Source organism: Panthera pardus, unplaced genomic scaffold (genome assembly GCF_024362965.1).
Source record: "Panthera pardus isolate Hobbes unplaced genomic scaffold, ASM2436296v1 HiC_scaffold_26, whole genome shotgun sequence".
Lineage (NCBI taxonomy): Eukaryota > Metazoa > Chordata > Mammalia > Carnivora > Felidae > Panthera > Panthera pardus.
In genome coordinates, this window is record NW_026526832.1 from 11,245,901 (window position 1) to 11,269,340 (window position 23,440).

General features: G+C 35.4%; 1 protein-coding gene across 4 annotated transcripts in view; it reads left to right on the forward strand.

Annotated features, from left to right (window-relative positions):
- The window catches only part of STRN (striatin), a 93,683-nt gene that overhangs the window by 21,190 nt on the left and 49,053 nt on the right, over positions 1–23,440 (forward strand). For all 4 annotated transcript variants that reach the window (XM_019447564.2, XM_019447573.2, XM_019447584.2 and 1 more), the window contains exons 2-3: positions 9,777–9,880; positions 17,801–17,874. In XM_019447564.2, the coding sequence (XP_019303109.1) occupies positions 9,777–9,880; positions 17,801–17,874 (178 nt within the window). The remainder of the gene's footprint in view (positions 1–9,776; positions 9,881–17,800; positions 17,875–23,440) is intronic.

A 23,440-nucleotide genomic window follows, 5' to 3' on the forward strand; every position in this document is an offset into this window, starting at 1 on the left:
TTTTGGGCTTTAGTTACATAGCATTGTAGATTTATAGGTCCACAATGTAGACATAATGAATGAATGTTTTAAATATGAAAAGTGTTGCCTCTTGAAGACTGTTTCTTTAGAGATTATATATCAATCGAAAGGGAATTAGATTGGTGTAAAACATGTTCAGAACTGCTTTGAAGTTTTCTGACCATAAAGAAAATGATACATTGTAGAAAACTTTTCATATGCAAGGAATACTTTCTGAGACTTTTTGTGAATCCTCAGGTTTTAAAATTCAGACCTCTTTGTGTGGGATCCTTGCTTCCTCTGAATTTTATTTCCTTTGAGAGTCACGTTTCATATGTATATATGAATTCCTGTTAAGTTAATAGTCTTCTCAGTGTTAATGAAAGTTTTATTTCTTTTGATGAATCGATTTTGCTCAGGTTGGAACACTTGCTGAGTCAGTTTAATGATTTTTTTTTTTTTTTTTTTTTTTTTTTTTTTTTGTATAGAACAGTTGGTGGACTTGTTCACATTCATACTTACAAGCTGTTACCAAATTTGACATTTTCTGACTAAGAGCTGTCACTTTCTTAGTACTTATGTTTTTCTTCACTTCCAACACCACTGCTAGCCGTTTGGCTTTCTTTGGGGTTGGGAGGAGACATTTTTGATAAAGAAGCTTAGTTTTTAAAAAATTATTTTAGAGTTATTGCTTTCGACCTTTGAGATGTGAATGCTTGTTTAGGCTAGCATTTACTCTGGATCTGGCCTCTAGCCTCACATCGTCTTAATGGAATGTTTTCTGGGTGGTTCTCAAACAGTGATAACTGTGAATATTACATCTTTGAATGTCAAGTTTATTATACTGCATATTCACAGATCTATCCCTTGACTGATATCTTATTCTCTCACTTCACTCTGTGTATGTATATGAATATGTACATATTTTTCTTTTTCCTTTTTCCAGCTTTATTGAGATATAATTGACACATAACATTGTGCAAGTTATAGTGCACAATATGTTGATCTAATACACTTGTATATTACATATACATGTATGTGTGTCTACACATGTAATATACACACATAGGTATATATACACACGTACATATGTATATGAAGTTTCCATTTATTTGCGCAAACGTTAGAAACATTTGTAAAGATTTGAGATATAGGAGGACATGCTGTGAGAATTGATTGGTTGAGGGATAGAGGAACCTTTATAAGGAGTCAAGAAACCTGATGTACGATTATTTATATTTTGCCGTCACCTGATAATGTGTATGTAATTAATTTAGTGTTTTAAATGTGAATTTGACCAGTGGAGAGTTTCTTGTGTAGGGCAGTTTATATTTGTAATCATGTATTTAGGGATGGTGGGATTGCTGTGAAAGAATACACCCCTGTCTCTTGTAGAACTTCAGACATAATCTGTCTCTTAAAAAAAATTCCTCATCTTTTCTGGAAAGGAATACTAGATAAATAAAAATAATAGCATGGAGCTTTTATGAGGAAAATTTCAGGAAACTCATCCATTTGTTAAAAGATAAAGCTAGCTGTAAAGTTACTACTAGATTAAAATACAGTTTCTGAGATGAACATCAGTTTTGTACTTGACCCCAGAATTGAATAGGCATCCCACTGTATTTTGTGTTTATTTTTTATATTCAATGCTTTTGCCTATAATTGTGTTTCTGGTTGTAGTTACATACAACATATGCTACTGGTCCATCTGTGTTGTATTCGGCATACAATGGTTCTTCTACTAGACTTGTTTTGTTTTGTTTTGTTACTATCATAGCCCTAGTGTCAATAACTGTGCCTGGTGCAAGGTAGGTGCTCAGTTAATATTGTTAAATGAATAAATGTGAATATTTTACTAAATTTACTACTCAAATCCTCAGTTACTAGGAGACCTCATTTTCTGGTCTTAGCTTTTTTCTTTAAAAATTTTTTTTAAATGTTTATTTACTTTTGAGATAGAGAGGGCACAAGCAGGGGAGGGGCAGAGAGGGAGGGAGACACAGCATCCGAAGCAGGCTCCAGGCTCTGAGCTGTCAGCACAGAGCCTGATGCAGGTCTTAAACTCACAAACTGTGAGATCATGACCTGAACCAAAGTCGGATGCCCAACTGACTGAGCCACCCAGGTGCCCCTTAGCTTTTTTCTATACATACGTGTTCTGGTCTTGCACCATCACTAGATTGGAAGCGCACTGTGAGTAGGAACCTGGTTTTATTTGTTTTTCCTTTTATCTTTACAATAATTTGGACTGTGGTGGGTAATAGGTATTCTCTAAAGATGTGATTTTAACTGAATGAAAAATGATCAATTTTATTTTTTTTTATCACGAGACTACTAAAAATACAGTCATAAACAAGAAATTTGGCAGAGAAAACAGCTAATGTGTCTTTGTCTGTCAGCTTGAGGGCCTATATAACACTTTGTACTTCTGTGGCATAGAGAGCTGGGGTTCTGGGACAGCTCTGTTTCTTGCTCTTTAACGGCCTATTTGCTTTATTTTTGGCTTTCTAACTATGTCACAGATGGTGTAGGTCAGTGGTTCTCCAAGTGTTGTCCCAGAATAGCAGCATTAGCATCACCTGGGTACTTGCTAGAAATGCAAATTCTCAGGCCCATTCCAGACCGAGGGTGGAGCCTGGCCCGAGCAATGTGTGTTATAGCAAGTCCTCTCTTTGATTCCTTTACAGTACAGTCTGATGATGTCTCTGAGTGGTCACACTGTCTTTAGGAGAGAGGGCTGCTAGAGGCAACAGTTGTGTGCCAAAGAAAACCAGCTTGCAGCCAGAATTTAAGAGAGCAATGTAATCCAAAGTTTTTCAGAGGGAACAAGTGTAGTTTATAAAGGTGTTAGGATATAAAGCAAATTATTGAAACTTCATTGTATGCTATTACTTAGCTTAAGTAAAGTGTATTATTCACTTTTATTTTTCAAGGATTTCTCTTGTTATTTGTGAGTTTATGCTCAAATGGAAAATGAGAAGCTTAAATTGGTCAAGTTTTCTCATACTTCAGATTTTTGCAAAAGTGAGTGCTCTGCCCATTGCAGATGAGCAAGAAACAACTGAAAAGTGTCCAACCCAAGCTAATATTTTGCGTATTTTTCTTTTTTGAAAATGCTTTACAGTGATTTCAGTTTTGAATTTGAAACCTTTTAAGATTTAGAGTACAAGATAGTTTAAATGGTTTCAATAAATTAAATGGTACATTTAAAATAATTTGTTTTTAGATATTCCTGTGTGTGCAGATAAACCTTAGATATAGCAGGTTTATATTCCTTATATATGTCCTCTTGACAAATTGGAATTGGAAAGTAATACAGAAATTAATTTTTGTTTACCATGTAGACTTAGGTTGTAAAATATCCAGTTATTGCTGTTTTTATGTTTTTTTATTTCTAATGGTTAGGAAATGAAGACCTAATTTTAGGTAAATAATGTAAAATCTTAATAAGGCTTGTATGCATTCTAACTTTTATTTTCCTTGAAGGTAATTCCAAAGTTTTCTTTTCAAAAATATGTGCCATTACCGTTAGGTTTCCCTGTACACATAAATGGATGTATGATGATTTACAATTTAAAAAATATTCTATCTGTAATACTTGAAAGCTATTTTCATACTTTATCTACTTGATCATATTGAATTTACTTCATTTTTCTACTTTTTTTCTTAAGATTTCAATTGCATGTCATAATCTTTTGTTCCTGGAACTCTGGAAAGTTCAGAAGAGTTCACTCCAAGAATGTTGAGGTGACATTAGTGAAGGCAGAAGTGAGAGTTTTAGAAAGTAGGCAAGTTGTAGCTTACGTAGTTCAGAGGGAAGTGAGCCTATGCGATGAAAAATTCAATTACTGAATGCATCACTTCCATATTACTGGACAGTATCGGAATATATTTGCTCCCTAGAAATCTGTCTCTCTTAGTTTAGAAGGAATTCTGCTATAGTGGTGTGCAGGGAGAACTTTTAAGGGGCCCTTTGGACAATGTATTGTCTGTCATATCCTTGTAATACTCCCACTATGTTGCATGTGTGCCTTGAGTTTTCCAGGTGGTGATTCATTTATGGTCTTGGACTGTCATCTTAGTTCATTTGTGAGAATGCTGTGCTCTTTAGGGGCATAAACTCAATCTCTTGGTGCTTTTTTTTTTTTTTTCTCTTTTATAAAAATAATGTATTTGGATTGAAACATCCAAGACCAAGTCTACAAACTGGTGGCTTGTGGAGCCAGATCTAGTGACTTAATTTGGCTGTAATCGTTTTTAAGTTTTTCAGTTAAGGGACTTATATAGTATAGTAACATGCCTATAGGACAGCATTCAGAAGGCATAAGGAGGGACATGTACATTTAAAGGTAGTTTTAACTCTGTTCTTCTTTCTCTCAGCCACCTGGTTGTTTTCTTTGAGGACATTCAGAATGGATACATATTTGTGAATCATTCCAGGGTTATTACTTATACAGAGAAGCATAATAGTATATTTACCTTTTTTTTTTTTTAAACCAAATGGTTGCAAACTACATACGTTGTTCTGTGTTTTGCTTTTATTTTCATTTAATCTATCTTGGAATTCATTCTATATCAATATAATAAGAACTGTCTTCTTTGTAACAAATGGGTAGCTTTCCTTTGTATAGATGTAGCCCACTTTTTTTCCTATTTTCTTTGTTTTTTCCTTTCTTCCTTCCCTTACATTCTTTCTTTCAGTCTTTTCTTCCCTTCAGTCTCCATCTTCCTCCTGCCTTTTTCAGTTAAATAATCCAATTCAAACAATAGTATCTTACCATATTAGAAAAACCTTTACCTGGGATTTACCTATTATTTTGAAAGGGTAGAATTTATGCCAGTTGTTATGTTTTAGACTCAGGTGATTTTTATAGAGAAAATTAGTCTGTCAGAACATATGTTTTCAGATCTTTTGTTTCTAACTTTCTGAGTAGAGTTTTCCAGAGGGAAAAAAATTTAAGACATCAGCTTTTTCTTCCTCTTTTTTTTTTTTTAAAAGATATTAGTTGAGGACCTGATTTTCTATTAGTTTTATTCATAATTAATGTAACCAGTTCCCTGTAGATGGACATTTGGATTATGCATACATTTTTGGGTGTAATTTTTCAATATATCATTTCACACATGTGCAAATATATTTGAAGGGTAATGATCTAGAATTAGAATTGCTGAGTAAAGAGTGTGTGCATTTGCAGAGTGGATGGATGTTACCAAATTGTCCACTGTAGTGAAACTGACAAATGCCTTTTTCCCCTGACATATTGTTTTATTACATTATTGAAGTTAGTCTGATAGAAAAGGGGAAATCTGATTATAATTTCAGTTGGTATTCTCTTACATGTGACGTTAAACATCTTTTTAATAAGTTTGAGCTTTTTGTATTTCCTTTCTATCAACATGTCCTTTGTATGTTTTTCTGTTGAGTCCTTGGAGTCCTTGATTTTTATCTTATTGCTAGGTGCTCTTACTATATTAAGAAAAGCAAACTCTCGTGATTTGTGATATGACTACATTTTCTATTTTGTTTTGACATTTGTCAAAAAAAGAATTATCTTATTTCTCATAATAGTTTTTCAGTAACTTTTTAATTGCTATATGTGTAAATATTTTTTGAGATAAAATTTATTAGTCTTTTATGGCTTTGGGTTTTGTCTTATCCTCAGAAAGGCATTCCTAACCCTGAGATTATTAAAACAAAAGCAAACCCTACCTTTTTTTCAAATACTTCGGGGTTCTTTGAAAAATTTTTAATATTTGTTTTGATGTGAGAAATATTTTCCAGATAGCTGCCCATCAACATTTATTGAATAATCCATGTTTCCCCCAGTGATCTGAAGTGTCCCCTTTAGCTTATACCAAATTCCTCTATATATTAGCTTGTTTTTTTTTTTTTTTTTTTTGATTGCCCATACCATAGCTCTCTGTTCATGCATCAGTACCACCATTTAAGTGACTATAGAAATATGTTTTAAAATATTTCAGGAATTTTAAATAATTTGTTTATTTTGCTTATTTAGTTTTCCACTTATACTTTAGAATCATTGTGTGCTGTATTCTTTGCATGGCTTTTATTTTTTTATTGAAAGATTTATTCTAATCAGCTTTTTTTTGTTATTATAAACAGGATTGCTTTCTATAATTATGTTAACTTTTTATAGAAGCTCATTCGTTTTAATTTTTTTAAACTCTTTTAAAGTTTATTTATTTATTTTGAGAGAGAGAGAGAGAGCATGTGCATGCATGCACAAGCAGGGGAGGGCTAGAGAGAGGGAGAGACAGAATCCCAAGCAGGTTCTGTACTCTGAGTGCAGAGTTCAATCAATGCAGGGCTCGAACTCATGAACCAGTGAGATCATGACCTGCAAGAGTTGGATGCTTTACCGACCGAGCCACCCAGGTGCCCCTTGTGGGTTTTAATTTATTTTAATATGTAGCCAATTTACTAAAATTCCTCTATTTTCTTAAATACGTTTGTAGTCAGTTTCCTTGGATTTTCCTTGGATTTTCCATGTATCCACTTGTATCGTTTGCAAATAATGATGATTTTATTTCCTCTTTTCTGTTTTTAAACATTTCTTTCTTGACTAATGGCATTGGCCACCACCTCCAGAATATGGTTAAATATTTGTGATGAAAAATGGACATCCTTGTTTTGTTCCTGATTGTCAGTACCTCTTGGGTTTTTCCATTATGCATGATGCTAACTTTGAATTGAACTTGTATCTTATCATATTAAGGAAGTTGGTACAGTGTTTCAAAATTAAGAAGAAAATTTAGATCTTGTATTGACAGAACTGTCGCAAGGGTAATACACAGAATTTAAAAAAAAAAAAATTTTTAACATTTATTTATTTTTGAGAGACAGTAAGAGCGTAAGCGCGAGAGAGGGGCAGAGTGAGAGGGAGACATAGAATCCAAAGCAGGCCACAGGCTCTGAGTTGTCAGCACAGAGCCCGATGTGGGGCTCGAACTCACAAACTGTGAGATCATGACCTGAGCTGAAGTCGGACACTTAACCAACTGAGCCACCCAGACGCCCCCACAGAAACCATTTGACGACAAGTTGTCAGCTAATCTGATAGCCTGTTGTTTCCCACCAAATACTTTAAAAGTGTTTATTTCCTATAAATAAGTACTATCTTATGTAACAACATATAACCATCAAAATCAGGAAGTTAACACTGGATATATTACTACCATCTAATCCTCAGACCCCAGTCATGTTTCATCACTTGTCCTAATAATGTCCTTTTGTACCCAAATCCAGTTTAGAATCATACATTATACTTGGTTTTCATGCCTTTTTAGTCTCCTTCAATCTAAAACAGTCTTTCCTTGACTTTTATGACCTGACACTTTTGAACATTACAAGAAACCTAATGTAAAATGTCCCTCAAGTTGAGTTTGCCTGTTTCCTTATGATGCATTTCGGGTTATGCATCTTCGGCAGAAATACCACAGAGGTGTTCTGTGATCATCAAGAAATAACACAGATATTCCTGTTAATCTTTTTTGTTTTTCTTTCCAGGTAACTCTATCTTCTCTGCAATCTTTCTCTTTAACAGTTCTGGGTCTTTTATTTTTGTTAAATATTTAATCCAATATGTGAATTGACAGGAAGATGGAGAAGCAAGTGTACTGGGAACGCAAGGAGTGGTTGGTGGGTTCAGAAATGAGTCACAGTAAAGACTTTTCCAGTATTATGGACTGAAGTTTGAGAAGCATCCAGGGACCACGATGGAGACAGAAATATAAAACTCGAAGGATATATAGTGGAAGACATTGATCGTTGATGTTATTATTACTTTGATTACATAAGTATGCTGATTAGATTATTATTTTTATTAAAGCCATTTTGAAGAGTATAAAGAATTCTATGCCAAAGCACTGTTTGGTCAAACCAGTTGGACTATCATATCCTTTTGTCAGGACTTCCATTTTTGTCAGCTTTAAATGAAATTATTATTATGCTTACATAAAATAATGATTGCCTTGTAGAGTACATAATTTCAAAAGGTTTTATGATCATTAAGTGTAGGTAGTGTAGATATTTGATGCCTCTTCCTTGTGTATACAATTGTTTTTGGACGATTTTTAATTCAATAAGATGGAAATAATCCTTTTAATTGCAATGTAACTTTTTAAAAAATATAATTTATTGTTAAATTGGCTTTCATGCAACACCCAGTGCTCATCCTAACAAGTGCCCTCCTCAATGCCCATCACCCACTTTCTCCTCTTCCCCACCCCCATCAACCCTCAGTTTGCTCTCTGTATTTAAGTCTCTTATGGTTTGCCTCCCTCCCTCTCTGTTTGTCACTCCTCGCCTCCCCCCCCCCCCCCACTTCCCTTCCCACATGGTCTTCTGTTAAGTTTCTCAAGTACTACATATGAGTGAAAACATATGGTGTCTTTCTCTGACTGACTTATTTCACTTAGCATAATACTCTCCAGTTCCATCCACGTTACTGCAAATGGCAGGATTTCATTCTTTCTCATTGCCAAGTAGTATTCTGTGGTATATATAAACCACATCTTCTTTATCCATTCATCAGTTGATGGACATTTAGGTTCTGTAACTTTTAAGAGCTTACTGAAACGAGAGCAAAAACAGCACTACCTTCATTTTTAAAGTTATAAGATGCTTGGTGAATTGGACTTTATGTTCATTATGGCATTGAAAAAACAGAAAGGAATGTTATTCAAATGGAGTAGAAGTAAGTTTAGTGGCTCACTCACTAAACCTTGGTTGGACAATCCACAATTTCTTAGGGATGTGGTAAGGTCATCATTAAATACAAGTTATTGCTTGTTAAAGCACTGTGGAAATATAAATAACATTGTCATCTGGGTTAATGTAATAGAAATGGGAGGGGAAAACATGAGAACAGTGAAATTGATATAGCAATCTTTGAGGCCCCTTAAATGCCCTATGTATTACTTTAACTAGTTAGTGTTTGCAACACAGTTTCAGTTCCTTAAGTGGAAGTTACTATTTCAATTCTACATGTCTTTTTAGATATTCTGGAGAGCCACTTTGCCCAAGCTGTGTTTCTGAAGACATGAGTTTTACAGTTTGTTTACATATTAAACCGTAGGGTTTGTTTTTGTTTTTGTTTTTTTGTCTTTATTCCTTGGAGGGGCTAGGAACCTCTGGAGGGCCATTGTCTCTGATTTTCCTTTTTTGAACTTTCACTTTTTTCCCTGCATGTTAAATCTCCTAAAAGGAGGTGGGGTGAAAGGTAGGGATTGAGAAAAGGCAGCTACTTTTCATTTGTAGGGGAGGTCCAGAATAAAGTCTTTCAAGACAATCTCAAATCCATCATAAGATTTAAATATGTAGTGAAGCTCTGAGAACTGTTACTTTGCGATGATATTATAAGAACTCATTTTATTTTCCCCCTTTCCCCATCTTCATTTTTTATAAAAGAGAAATCCCCTTAATGCCACAACATTTGAGCAAACTATACTGTATTCTTTGCATATGTCTGCATTTATATTGATTGTTTTAGATTATAGACTCTTAGAGGATATACATTACCTGTTTTAACATCCCTAGTCTGAAGTAAAATGTGTATTAAAAAAAAAGTTTTTTCCCCCTTGCAATCAGTGCCTTTCTATATGCTTACATATTTTGTGACATATATGTAAAGGAAGCATATTTGCATCTAAGTGCCCTATCTTCCAAGGGTTCTTTCTTCAGCTGAGTTAAAAACTTTTTTTGTTTGGTCCAAACTGAGTTTTGTCTTCTTCTTCTTTTTTTCTCTACTCAGGCCCAGATTGCCTTCCTTCAGGGGGAAAGAAAAGGTCAAGAAAATTTGAAGAAAGATCTTGTGAGGAGGATCAAAATGCTGGAGTATGCTCTTAAACAGGAAAGGTAATTCAGTGGGATGGAAGGCTGTGTTCTCTTTAAAGACTGGACTAATTTTTGTTATTCCTAAAACAAATCCAAATGTTAATACTTTATACTTTTGAATTACAAAAATAGTACCTGTAATGCACATTTACAAATGGTTGTAATATTGAATGTTATCGTGACTGTTTAATGGTCATGAACAATAAACCGATTTGTATGATTTTTTTAAAAGTTTAGCAACATTTTCCCCCTGCCCTGTCCTTTCTAAGGAAATTTATGTGCTTCCTGAGCTGTCATAATCCATTTCTTTATGGGATTGAACTCGTTTTTGAGTTGTAAAGGAAATTTCTCTAATGCCTTTTCCTCATCATCTGGTATTCAGTTTGGTGTATTTTCTTTGGGGAAAAAGCAGACTGGATTGAGATCTTTTTCTAGACTTTTTTGGTATTTTGTTCCTTTGCTATGAGCTATTCATATCTCTCCAGAAGTGAATCTTCTCTTTCTGTGTTGCTAGTGTCTAACCTCGGTTCACAGGGAAAGGACAATAGGTCATAGATGAGAGTTTAGGAAATTTTTGTATGAATTAAAAGTGTATATGTTTTAACAGGTGGTCTTTGGAATTTTTTGTCAGCAACATGAGACAGTTTTTTTGTTTTAGGTAATTGAGTACTTGATAGGCGATACTGAAATTCTCTATTTTGCTTGTTTTGATCACATGCTTTTCTCACTTTTTTTTAAGTTGATGAATGGGCTGTTTGCAAAACTGTCATAAAAAAGCATTTAACAGATAATATTTATGGATATCAAGAAATAGATTAAACTTTATTAGAACTCATTTTCACCTTTACGTGAGATCTTTAAATGGCACAAGAAATTGAAAACACGTTGACCTCTTGGTAAAAAAGAGATGATTCTTTTTTATTCCTTGAGAGTTTGATTGAAAGCTGTATTGGAGAGATGGTGTGGGTGAGGAACTACTTTTAAAAGTGTGCAATTTGGGAATATTTGAGATTTTAAGCAATGTAAATTACAGGTGTCATCAAAGAGAAAGAATAATAACATTAATGGCGACTTTATTAAGTACTGTGCACCAGGCCCTGAGGTTTAAAAACTAAGTAACTTGAGTAAGTAGAGTTGCAAAGTTGTAGTACCGCTGTGGTTCAGATCCTGCAGGTCTGTCTGATTCTGAAGTCTGTACTCTTTACCATCTATCATCATACAGTAGAATTAAAATATACAGGTACTCAAGTAACCAAGGATATTGCATGCGCGCGGCGTGTGTGTGTGTGTGTGTGTGTGTGTGTGTGTGTGTGTGAATGAGAGAGAGAGAGAGAGAGAGAGAGAGAGAGAGAGGCAGAGAGAGGCCCTCCTCATTAAATATAGTCATTGCTGTATCCATCCAACTTAAGCACTGTGCTGGAGCTGAGTATAAACAAGGTCATTGTCCTTGTCCTTAAGGGCTCAGAGTAGCGGGAAACAGACTTGTAAACCACAAAAATGCAGTGCAGTATCATGAGTGCTATGGAAGATGTCTGTACAGGGTACAGTGGGGTCACAAAGAAGGGAGTGGTTATTGGGATCTGGAAGGTAGAAGTAAGTAGAAGTGAGGATGTAACAAGAGGAGGTGAGACTTGAACAGCATCATAAAAAATCAGGTGTTTGCCAGATAAGCAAGGTTCAGGAAGTAGAGAGTGTATGTTTGGCAGGGAACAAAGCAGTTTGGTGCGTTCAGAAATTTACAGTCACGGTGTATGGAGGAGGGTAAGATGTTAGTTGTGATTTGATAAGTGATAATGATAGATGTGGGCAAGAACCAGATCATGGAGAGGCTAAGGAGTTCAAAATTTTATCTTACATATAATAGGAAACTTTGAAGGTTTTTCAGAACCTTTTATTATAAAATTTCTCAAGCTTATAGAAGTTCAAGAACTACATGCCCTTTACCCAGACTCACCAGTTGACATTTTGCTATATTTACTGGTATGCTCATTGTGTAGACATACTGCTTTTTTCCTGGATCATTTGCTACTTAGATGAAGACATTATACCCCTTATGCCTCTAAATACCTCCGTATATATCTTCTGTGAACAGGGACAGGGACATTCCCTTATATAATTACAACTCATTATCAAAATTAAGGAAACTTAGTGTTGATAGAGTTCTATTGTTTAATATAGCCCATATTCATATGTTCTGGTGATGATCTTTATAGCATTTTTTTCCACCAAATACCCCAGTAATGATTTTTATAGTATTTTTTTTCCTGGTCTAGGAATGCATATTGCATTTAGTTGTGCAGTTGAAAGGAGCATGGACTAGTGTGAAGTAGATTTTAGAAAGATCACCCTGACCTCAGTATGGGGATGGACTGGAAAGATCTGTTAGTAGAACCAGGAAGATTCTAATAGTCTAGGATGAGAGATTATAACATAGTAGCTGCTAGAATAGAAGAGGCATCAGCTATGAAACATTTTAAGTAGAATCCATAAAAATTGGAGATGACTGGATATAGGGGATGAGGAAGAAAGATCATTCAAGAATGATTCCCAGGTTCCTGGCTTGAGTGAAAGTTTTGTTAAATTATCAAATGAATTAAAGATTAAGAAATGAGGGTTGAGGGGCGCCTGGGTGGCTCAGTCGGTTGAGCATCTGACTTCGGCTCAGGTCGTGATCTCACAGTTTGTGGGTTTGAGCCCCGCATCAGGCTCTGTGCTGACAGCTCAGAGCCTGGAGCCTGCTTTGGATTCTGTACCTCCCTCCCCTGCCCCTCCCCTGCTTGTGCTCTGTCTCTTTCTTTCTCTCTCAAAAATAAATAAACATTAAAAAAAAAAGAAAAAAGAAGGGTTGAAAAGCAGATATGAGAGTAAGGCTCATGACTAGAGATGTATACTTGGGGCTCATTAATACTGTGGATAAAGTTGTAGGAGTAGTTGAAACAAGCAGTTGAACAAGTTCAACAAGTAGTTGAAACAAGTGTTGTGGGAAGAGAAGAATCAGCCAGAGCCACAGGAAATGGAAAAATTTGAGGAAGAGGGAGAGGAAGAAGAACCAGCAAAGGAACAGTCGGAGAAGGAAGGAGAGAGCAGTATATTGCAAGCAAGCTAAAGAAAGTGGGAGTTTGACAATTGTAGATGCCACACCGCCTCTAAGTAAGCTGTAACCTGAAAGTAGTCATCCAGATTTGCCAGATCAGAGCTTGTAAATGGCCTTGCCAGAAGAGCTTCAGGGAGGTAGCAGGAACACAAACCAGATCACAGGGGTTTGAGGGGTGAGAAGGTCAGATAAAGTGGAGACAGATATAGTCGCTTATTTTTTCAAGTAGTTTGACTTTGAAGAACAGAAGAGATAAAGAACTGGCTGGGTCTAGGGAAGACATTTTGTTTTCTTTCAACTAATGGAGTTCTCCTGGAAAAGATTTTGTATCTTCTGAGATTTATGGAATGATTTGAGATTATTCCTGATACTATGGCACTATTTAAGTGTAATAAATTAAGGAGTAACAAAGCATTTCTTTGTGGATTAGAGTCTTAAACATTTCAGTTCTTTAACTCTGAAATTATTTTTCTAATGCCCTAACGCCAGGAAGTTTTACAGATTTTGGAGTTGTAGAACATTTCAGTTCTTTTGATTCTGAAATTATTTTTCTAATGCTTTAAGCAAAGAATTTTTAAGAAGTTTTTTTTTGAGGAAAATTTGAAACATAAATGTAAAGAGAGTAATATCTTCTATATACACCTCCAAGCCTTAGCAGTTAATGTTCCTGTCAGTCTTGCTTCATCCTGATCTATTTTAGAACAGCAAATTCTAGACGTCTTGTCATTTAACCTGACACACCTAAGTGTAAGGATCATAATTTAGAATTGCTGTGTTATTGATTTTCTAAGTAGTCCCATTTAAAAAGATCCAAAATTAAGTGAAACTGAATCTTTAACATTAGAGAAAGATTACTCACCTAGCAATGAATTTATTTAAGGCATTCCCTAAAGTATAATAGAATATGCAAAATGAGCAAATGTATATCTAATTTTTCAAGAGTACACAGTGTGTAATTCAAGATTTACTCAGGAACTTCTATACTGAAAAACCTTAAATACTATATAAAAGACAATTCTGAAACATTCCATTTTTCCCTGTTTCTCTCTTACATCTGCACTACTGTAAAAACCCATATGTCCTCTTTGCCTGTAATAATTCCATATTCTAATTCATCTTCCACGTTCACAGGATTCACTTTTTGAAATACAGATTGTTCTATCCCTGCTTTAAAATATCTAGCTAATTTCCAAGTTCTTTTTTTTTTTTATTTTTTTATTTTTTTTATTTGGGACTTCAAGTTCCAGATTGAATTTTGTTTTTTCCTTCCCAAGTTCTTAGTAGAACCTTTTACAGCCAGGCCCCTTTCTAGTCCTGTACACACACACACACACACACACACACAGATTTTTTTTGACCCATTGTGTATTTTTCCCCCACTTTTTCTTCTGACAGAAATACTCTTCATCAATTTATTTGTCTGACTAAAAACCACTGGTTTTTTAAGGTTTAGCTAAAATCTCGTATGTTACCTTCTTTTTGGTAGCTCTCCTTGACACCACCTTTGACAGAATTAGATAATCCCTTTTCCGAATTCCTATAACATTTGATGTAACGCATAACTCTTTTTTTAAAAATGTTTATTTAGTTTTGAGAGAGAGAGAGAGCGCAAGCGGGGGAGGGGCAGAGAGAGAGGGAGACTCAGAATCTGAAGCAGGCCCCAGGCTCTGAGCTGTCAGCACAGAGCCCCATGCGGGGCTTGAACTCACTAAGAATGAGATCATGACGTGAGCCGAAGTCAGACGATTAACTGCTGAGCCACCCAGGCGCCCCTGATATGACTCCTAACTCTTAACACAATGTGCTGTAGTTATTTTAATCTCTGTCTCTTAGGCATCTCCTTGCTCCGCCCTAAACTGACTGTGAACTGCAGGTCTTTCCCATCAGCCAGCACAGCACCGGACCTGTCACGAGAATTCAGAACCTGTCCGTTGATTTAATCAAGTTATTCTGAGCATGAACATTTAAAATGTGATTTGGATGCTATGTCATATTCCTAGCACATTATAATAGACTTTGAAACAAAAGTATAATGGGACTTCTTTAATTATTATACAATTTTTATGCTTTTTTAACCCAATAAAGGCCAGTTGGAAGGCCTAGCCACATATCGTACATAGAGTTCTTAGATAGGAGATCTGCTATTTATTTACAATCTGATTTAGACAAAAAGATTAGGGAACAAGAGGATTGGTAGGTAACACAGATCAAGTATTAAAACTGTAGGAAACAATATGAGTGAATTTAGCATATTGGCTTCAAAAGGAATGTTACTAAGTTGAGAAGAGTTCTGGGAGTAAATTATTTTTCAGTGACTTTAACAGTTCAGTAGAGAGACCCTGCTTTAAGGGAACGCAGCCTGTGGTAAATGCAACAGTTCTTTATTTATTTTGTCTAATTTTTTATGAAATGTCAGTTTATAATATGTTGTTTTTGTTACGTATATTGTAAAGAATATTTTCTATTCCCTTTTTTACATAAACTGTTGCAGTTTTTCCTAAGACCACTAGAATGCACTATAGTGTAGTATTTTGTGTTTGAAATGTTTTTCTATATATGTATATAAATGTACTCCGTAATATTTTGTTGATGCTTTTATTCTGCCCTCAGACCAGATACTTTCAATTGCTATTTGGCTTCTAGGAGGTATTGTTATTTTGTTTCATTGTAGATGAAAAATCTGAAACTCGACAGTTACATTAAGAACCTTATTTACTTTCTGGTAACTGTAAGTAAAGTGGCTTTAAATATCACTGTCTAATAATCAACATTATTACAAATACATTGAAATAGACTAGGAAATGTTTAATCTGGTGATGAAATCTTTGTGACTCACAGAAGCATTAGGAATAGAGAAAAACATACTCTAGTTAATTTGGAACAAAAATATTTACTAAAATTAAAAAAAAGAAATATATGCATGTTGTTAATTAAGCAAATAATACAATTTGGTCTCCTTTATGTATCAGTTCATTGATTTCCTTTCCAAAAGGAAATCTTAGTAACTAATGGCTTATGTATTATGTATCCTTCCAGAACTCTTCTATGCATATTAAATATATATAATATACATATATAAAGCAAATATCCTTTTTTTATTTCTAATGGGTATATATTATCACAAAACATTTTATACATATGTAAAACATATAAAGACTATTATAAAATCTATTCATATACCCACCACCTACCTTATATAGAACATCAGCTGTTGTAATTTTCATGTTTTCTTAAGATTCCCCTCTATATAAACTTTGATTTTTCTGTTGTAACTGCAAATGAATATGAATCCAGTACTTTGCACATTTGAGCAAATAATTTTCCTTTATATCATTTTTGAAATGATACTGAAATATTGAAACTTTAAATATTAAATATTGAAACTTTACATTTAAATATTGAAATATTGAAACTTCTTTATGTTAAGTACTCAATTAGTTTTATAAAAAAGTTAACTTTCAATTTGGCTATATTATCCCTTCATTCCTTCTTCATTACTTTGGTTTTTCAAATTATTGTGTAACCTTTTTACATTGAATATTACAAATGGCCTCAATATTTTGGGGAAGCAAACCAATCAAAACATAGAAGTACACGAAGTAAGTATGGACATTTTTGTTGACCTTTACAATTTTTACCTTATCTGCATTATTTTTCTGATCTCAGATTTAATCATCTGAGATTTCACTAACTGATTTCGCTAACCTAATAGTGAAATCAGGTTAGCCATAAATAATTACATTTAGCTAGCTTTTAAAGGGAAATAGATAAGAATTTCTGTTTATAATTCTTCCTGATTGCTTCCTGAAAAGGCAAAGGATATCTTGACTATTAAAAAAAAATTTATTCATTCCTACTGAAATAGCTTATTCAACATGAGTGATTTGGGCTGGTTCCCCCTCCCTCCTTTGGATTGTTTACTATAATGCCTTCTTGGCAAATCATAATTGCCTGACAAGGCAAGGGGTATTACAGATGATTTAAAACACTTTTTGGGTATAGTTGATACACAATGGTACATTAGTTTCAGGTGTACAATATAGTAATTCACCATCTCTATATGTTATGCTATGTTCACTACATTTGTAGCTACCATGTGTCACCATACAATGGTGTTACAATATCATTGACTATATTCCCTGTGGTGTGCCTTTTATTCCTGTGACTTATTCATTCCATAACTGGAAGCCTGTATCTCCTACTCCCCTTCACTCATTTTGCCCATGCCTCCAGCCCCCTTTCCTCTGATAATCCTCAATTTGTTCTCTGTATTTATAGGTCTGAGTCTGCTTTTTGTTGTTTACTCATTTGTTTTTTAAATTTCACATATGAGTGAAACCATATTTGTCTTTCTCAGTCTGATTTATTTCACTTAGCATAATACCCTCTAGGGTCCATCCATGTTGTTGCAAATGGCAATATCCCATCCTTTTTTATGGCCACATAATATTCCATTGTATATACATACCACTAGATGACTTTTCTTTTTAAATATGTAAATTTTGAGAAAGGTTAGTCTTCTATAGGCTTATTTCACAATCCAAACTTATCTACTGCTTTTATAGAATTGTACTTTGGCGATCATCAAGAAAATTTGAATACTATAGAAATTAGAATGTTATATCGTTCATTTGTAATTATACAAAGATTTGTGGTTCTCAATGTTATTCTATTTGTTATGATGATGGCACTTGATGGTATGACAACAATAAAATAATAATAATGACAAGCACTTTTTATTACTACTTTGACACCATGGAAGGCTATGATGACTATTCCTATTACATATCCTAAAGTTAATTTAAATATATTTTAAGATGGTTTGTATTTTCTTATTTCTTTGTTAGAGCCAAATACCACAAGTTGAAATATGGGACAGAATTGAATCAGGGAGATATGAAGCCTCCAAGCTATGATTCTGGTAAGCTAATTTTAAAGGAAGTTTAAGTGATTAAAAAGAAGTTGATACCTAGTTTTTTTGTAGCAATAATACTTATGATGGCAAGTTAATTTCTAATTATTTGCATATTAGTTATTTTTTCTGACCTCCTCATTTTTGGCACCAAACATTTAGTGTCATTTAGATTATTTTCCAACACCTTCCTTCCTTTTCCCTCTTCCCCTTTCTTCCTCCTCGTCGTCCCATTTTCTCCTTTGTTCTCCACTTACTGGAAGGACCAGAATTCATGGAGTAATGCACTGACATAACTGTGTCTTGTTGGGTTTCCCCGATGTTAATGGGAACTTTGAGATGTGCTTTTTAAAGTACATCATGCCCTTGAAATCCTGAGAGAAAGAGAAGGGATGATGGAGTTCAGAGACTTCTCAAATACAGAGAATTCCTAATCTCCTCAACCTCATCCCTCAGCTGCAGGTGCAATATTGTTTTTGGACTCTCTCACCCATGGGAGTTTTCTGCAGCCAGACCCATCTTTTAACAGCTAAAACTTTTATTATCTTTTTGTGTTATTTCTTCTTTTTTCTTTTCCTGTCTTTTCATCCCTACAAAAATAGCACTTTGTAAACAATCAGATATTAAGGAATATAGATGTAAATGACACATTAGTAGGTATAAGGGATAGTAAGAAAAGTTGTTCAAAAGTTACCATGTTTCAAATGAGAATGTTTTGACATAATTTCAGATTAAATTTCAAGATCAAATATCTGAAGATCTCAATTATTGTTTATATCATTTGCTGAAATACATGCCTTGGGCTTAGGTGCTTTGTGTATATTAGCTTCAAATAGTTACTCATAAAATAGTTACTCTTAAAGATGACATTGCTCTAATTTTACCTAAGTGAAATTTGAACCCCGAGAAGTGGAGAAACTTGTACAAGGTCACACAACTATTAAGTGATGGGAATATGGATCTGAGCCCTGGTCTGTTGACTCGAAAATTCACATATATATTTTTTAAGTTTATTTATTTAATGTATGTAATCTCTATACCCAGCATGGGGCTTGAACTCATGACCTCAAGATCAAGAGTTGCATGTTTTTTCCACTGAGACAGCCAGGTGCCCCATATGTATAGAATCCAAAATTCATATTATTCCTATTTTACCACACTGCTTTTTGTTTGTTTGTTTGTTTATTTTGAGAGAGAGAGAGAGAGAGAGAGAAAGAGAGAGCGAGCATGAGCAGGGGAGGGACAAAGAGAGAGAGAATCCCAAGCAGGCTCTGCACTGTCAGCGCAGAGGTCGATGTGGGGCTTGAACTCACGAACCGTTTGATCACGACCTGAGTCGAAATCAAGAGTCTGATGCTTAACCACTGAGCCACCCAGGCGCCCCAACCACAGTGCTTGTATATTTGACAATGTATGAAAAAAAATTTACAAAGTAAGTTCTGAACGTGCCGCTGATTTTATAATTGAATTCAGTGTACACATTTCCACAGCTGAATATTGAGTCCTTGAGATTTAGAGTGGTACCAGTTGATCATTGGCATAGTTTTTTTGCTTTGTTTTTTTAAATTGTTCTGTCTTACTCCGGTGTCTCTTCTTTTGACTTGAGACACACTTAAATTAATTTTGTTTCCTTTTTTTAAATGTAGGCTATTTGTTAAAGCCTGTCCTAAAAGTTACCTTGTCTGATTCACAGAAGGGATACAATCAGTACTTTTATATAAAGTAGTTTATTTCCTAAGTTTTCAATACTAATTTAGGAGTAAACTTTTAATTTAGTTAATGTTTTCAATATTAATTTAGGAGTAAACTTGCACCTAGTAAAGGTCTAGTTGCAATATATACAACATGTTTATAAGTAAACAAGTGGCTCTAGAAGAAGTTTGACTTTTATGCGTGTAAGTTCTTAACTCTGCCCTGACACTTTAAATACCTGTGGTATTAATCTTTCTGAGATTGTTCTGTTCCTTATCTGAAACTGGGAAAAATAGAGGAAATAATTCCTACTTTCAGGTTTATTTTCTTAGTATACAACACATAGTACCAAGGGTGATTTCATCTACTGATCTTTCAAACTATTTATTTACAAGTATTAAATATGTAGTGCTTGTCAGACCTAGCACCAGATTCAGTGAATGAGATAACAGTGCCTTACTGGATTTTTACAGGGGAGATAAGAAAAAATTGATTACAATAAAATGACCTGTATAATGGGGAAGGTAATAGGTGTTAAGAAGCACAATAGCAGGGGAACCAAGTCTAGGCTTAAGCAGTCAAGAAAGGCTTTTTTGCAGGAAATGAACAGTTAGCGTCTGAAGGACAAGTAAGAACTGGCCAGGGAAAGTGAACTTACTAAATTATTGTTGAATGAGAGGTAAGGAGAAAGACAGAGGGAAGATATATGGCACATTTGAGAAATAAAATAACTGGCTAGTAGAGGAAGGCCGGGGAAGGAGTGTTTCTAGATGCAGCTAGAGAGTTAACCAGAGGGGCAGATGGTAAAGTATGTTACACGTGTCTCGTAAAATATGTTAAGGATTCTCATTTTATCCTAAGAGTTTTGAGAAGGCATTTGAAGGATCTTAACTCTCACGATCAGATTTGCTTTTATACCCCACGGGCGGCAGGTGTGGCAGGCATATGAGAGAGGATCTGGATGGGTGATGGGACACACCTGGCTGAGTGTGGAAAGCTGCCTTCGCAGGGCACTGACACTGGAGATGAAGAGGGTGGGTGTGTTCAGGAAGTACTTAGGAAGTAAAATCTGCAGGAATTCGTTCTTGTTTCTACGTAAGGGATGAAAAACAGGGACACTCAGAACTCAAAGATGGCCCCCACACTGCCAGTTTTGCAAACTAGTTCAGATGTAGATTTGGAAAATGATGGGTTCACTCTTGGATTTATTTGTCAGGCAGTCAAGTGAAGCTGGCTGTGTGGGTCTGAAGCTCCAACCAGAGGTCTGGGTTGGATATGTAGATTTGAGAGGCCTCAGCATGTAGTACCGAGGGCACTCAGGTCGCTGGAGAGGAAGAACTCACCCAGGGACTTAATGCACAGTAAGAGGAGGACCAGGATCTCTAATACAAAACTGGTAGAAGAGTAGAAAGCTGGAAAGGAAACTGATAAGAATTATCTTAATGGTGGGAAGGAAACCAGGAGAAGGGAGGGATTCCACAGGAAAGGACTCTACAGCACTGTGAGTAATGGCCAGAGGTTCTGAAGAGTAGCCTTAAGATTTAGTGATACATGGGTCATTATTTTGGGCAGTTTTAGGAGAAGGGTGAGGGCAGAAACAAAGACATGAATGGAAAATGAAGACTCCGTTTAGTCATCTTTCAGGAAGTTTAGATTGTGAAGGTGAAGAACAGGGACAGCTGAAAGGATCCATGGGGTCAAGGAAAGTTGTGTGTGTGTGTGTGTGTGTGTGTGTGTGTACATGCGTGCAAGGGTTTCTTAGAAGAGGAGCAAATAAAAAGGAAAGAGAAGAGGTATTTAAAATAGGAAGGTATCTGAAGAAGTGATAGGGACTGGATTCTGAATTAGCTGGACAATGCTGGGAGGAGTATGTCTTTTATTGTTCCCAAGAACGAATGTAGAAGTTAGGTGTTGGGTTTGTGAGTTTGGGTTTCAGTTTGGTGGTGGGTATTTAATATGATAGTTTTATGTGTAAGACTGGATTATCTGCTAAGAGTGTATGACAGGTTTAAGAAAAGTAGAGAAGGTTTAACATAATGAGCAGGAGGACAAACTGATAACAAATAGTAGGATTGAGAAAAGCTAAGGGTCCAGTCAAGGTGTGTGATCATGAGTTTATATAGAAGCATTGGTTTACACCCTTGACAGCTTGGGTGGAAGTTAAGTAGGATGAAAATAGTTAATAATGGAATTCATTGAATTTATGGAGAGACAAAAGGAAGGAGTAACTTGAGGATATTGGCTAACGAACAGTTGCAGTGATAGACCGTGAACTAAAACTAGGGAGGGAAGGAAGTGAAGACAAAAAGGAGGCTAATGGGTAAAAGTAAGGGGATGGGCTGTTGTCTGGAGCAGGCCAGCACACTGGTGTCCCGTAAAGGGCCAAGTAGTAATGTTTGGGCTTTTTAGGCCATATGTTACCTGTTGCAGCTACTGAGCTCTGACATCCTAACATGAAAGTAGCCACAACACAGAAATGAATGAGTGCAGCGGGCCACGTTTGACCTGCAGGCTGTAATTTGCTGGCCCCTGATCTGAGGTCCCAGCTAAATGAAAGAACTAGTGAGGTGGGAGTATGAGCCTGAAGGATATGCTCAGAGAGTGAGTTTGCATCTGTGTCTGTTCTTCATAATGACAGGATCTGAGGTCTGACAGCTAGAGAGGGTGGTGGTTGTGGGGAGGCTAAGGTGGATCACCCACACGAATGTTAACTGCTCAAGATGATGTAAGCATTTGGTTGCAGAGGAAGCATGTAAGCCTGGTTCTGAGCGTTATCGAGGGATTCGTAGGTGACAGTGATGAGGACAGTGATGAGGAGAGGGTCGAAGGTGGTGTGTTCACCACAGGGTAAACTTTAAAGAAGGAGGAATTTTCCTAGTGCTTGATCTTTTATCCATTTATACTACTTTTGTTTAAACTGATAATCCAGACATTTTCTGAAACATTTTTCACTGTAAAATTCGTTTCCTTTCTGCCTTTTTTTTTTTTTTTTTCCCCCTGTTTTGTTCTATTTCCAAACCTTCACATTTCTGTTTTAGGAGAATATTACCCCAGATTATGTTAATCTTATTTATCTTTCCATAGTTCAGTTTCTTCTATTTAATATTAGAAGGCAGGTACTTATTAAAAATAGAATATTTTTATCCAGAGTGACAGATTCTACCTTTTCATCACGATGTTTAAGACCATTTACATTTCACGTGACTATCGATATGGTTAGATTTAAAGTTCCCACCTTGGCTGTTTGTTTTGTTTGTTCAGTCTGTTCTTTGCTCCCTTTTCCTTTTAGATTTCTTTTGGATTCATCTAGTTTTTGTTTTTTTTTTACGGTTCTATTTTCTCTCTTGCTCACTTATTAGCTATAACTCTTTGCTGGTTTGGTGGTTGCTTCAGGGTTAATAGTATACTTCTTTTTTTTTTTTTTTTTTTTTTAAACCGCCATCTATCTTTGAGTGGCAGTATACCACTTCTGTTGTAGCACGAGAACCCACGTATTTCCATTTCTCTCTTTGGTAGTTGTTCTCACATATTTTCTTGTATTATATTATAAGTCACACACTACATTCATTATTTGTTGAAACAATCAATTCTCTTTTAAAGGGATTTAAATAATACAAAAAGTATACATTTCCAGTGCTCCTCATTCCTTTGTGGGGATCCATATTTTCTGGCATCATATTCCATCTGCCTCAAGGGCTTTTATGTATCCTGTAGTATGGGCTGTTGCCGATGACTTCTTTCAGCCTTTGTGTGTCTGAAACATCTTTATTTTGCTTGCTTGCATTGTTTCTGATGAGATACCTTCTATCAAACTTATCTTTATTCCTCTGTATGTAGAATGTGACCTTTTTCTCTGGCTGCTTTGAAGAGTTTTCATTTGATC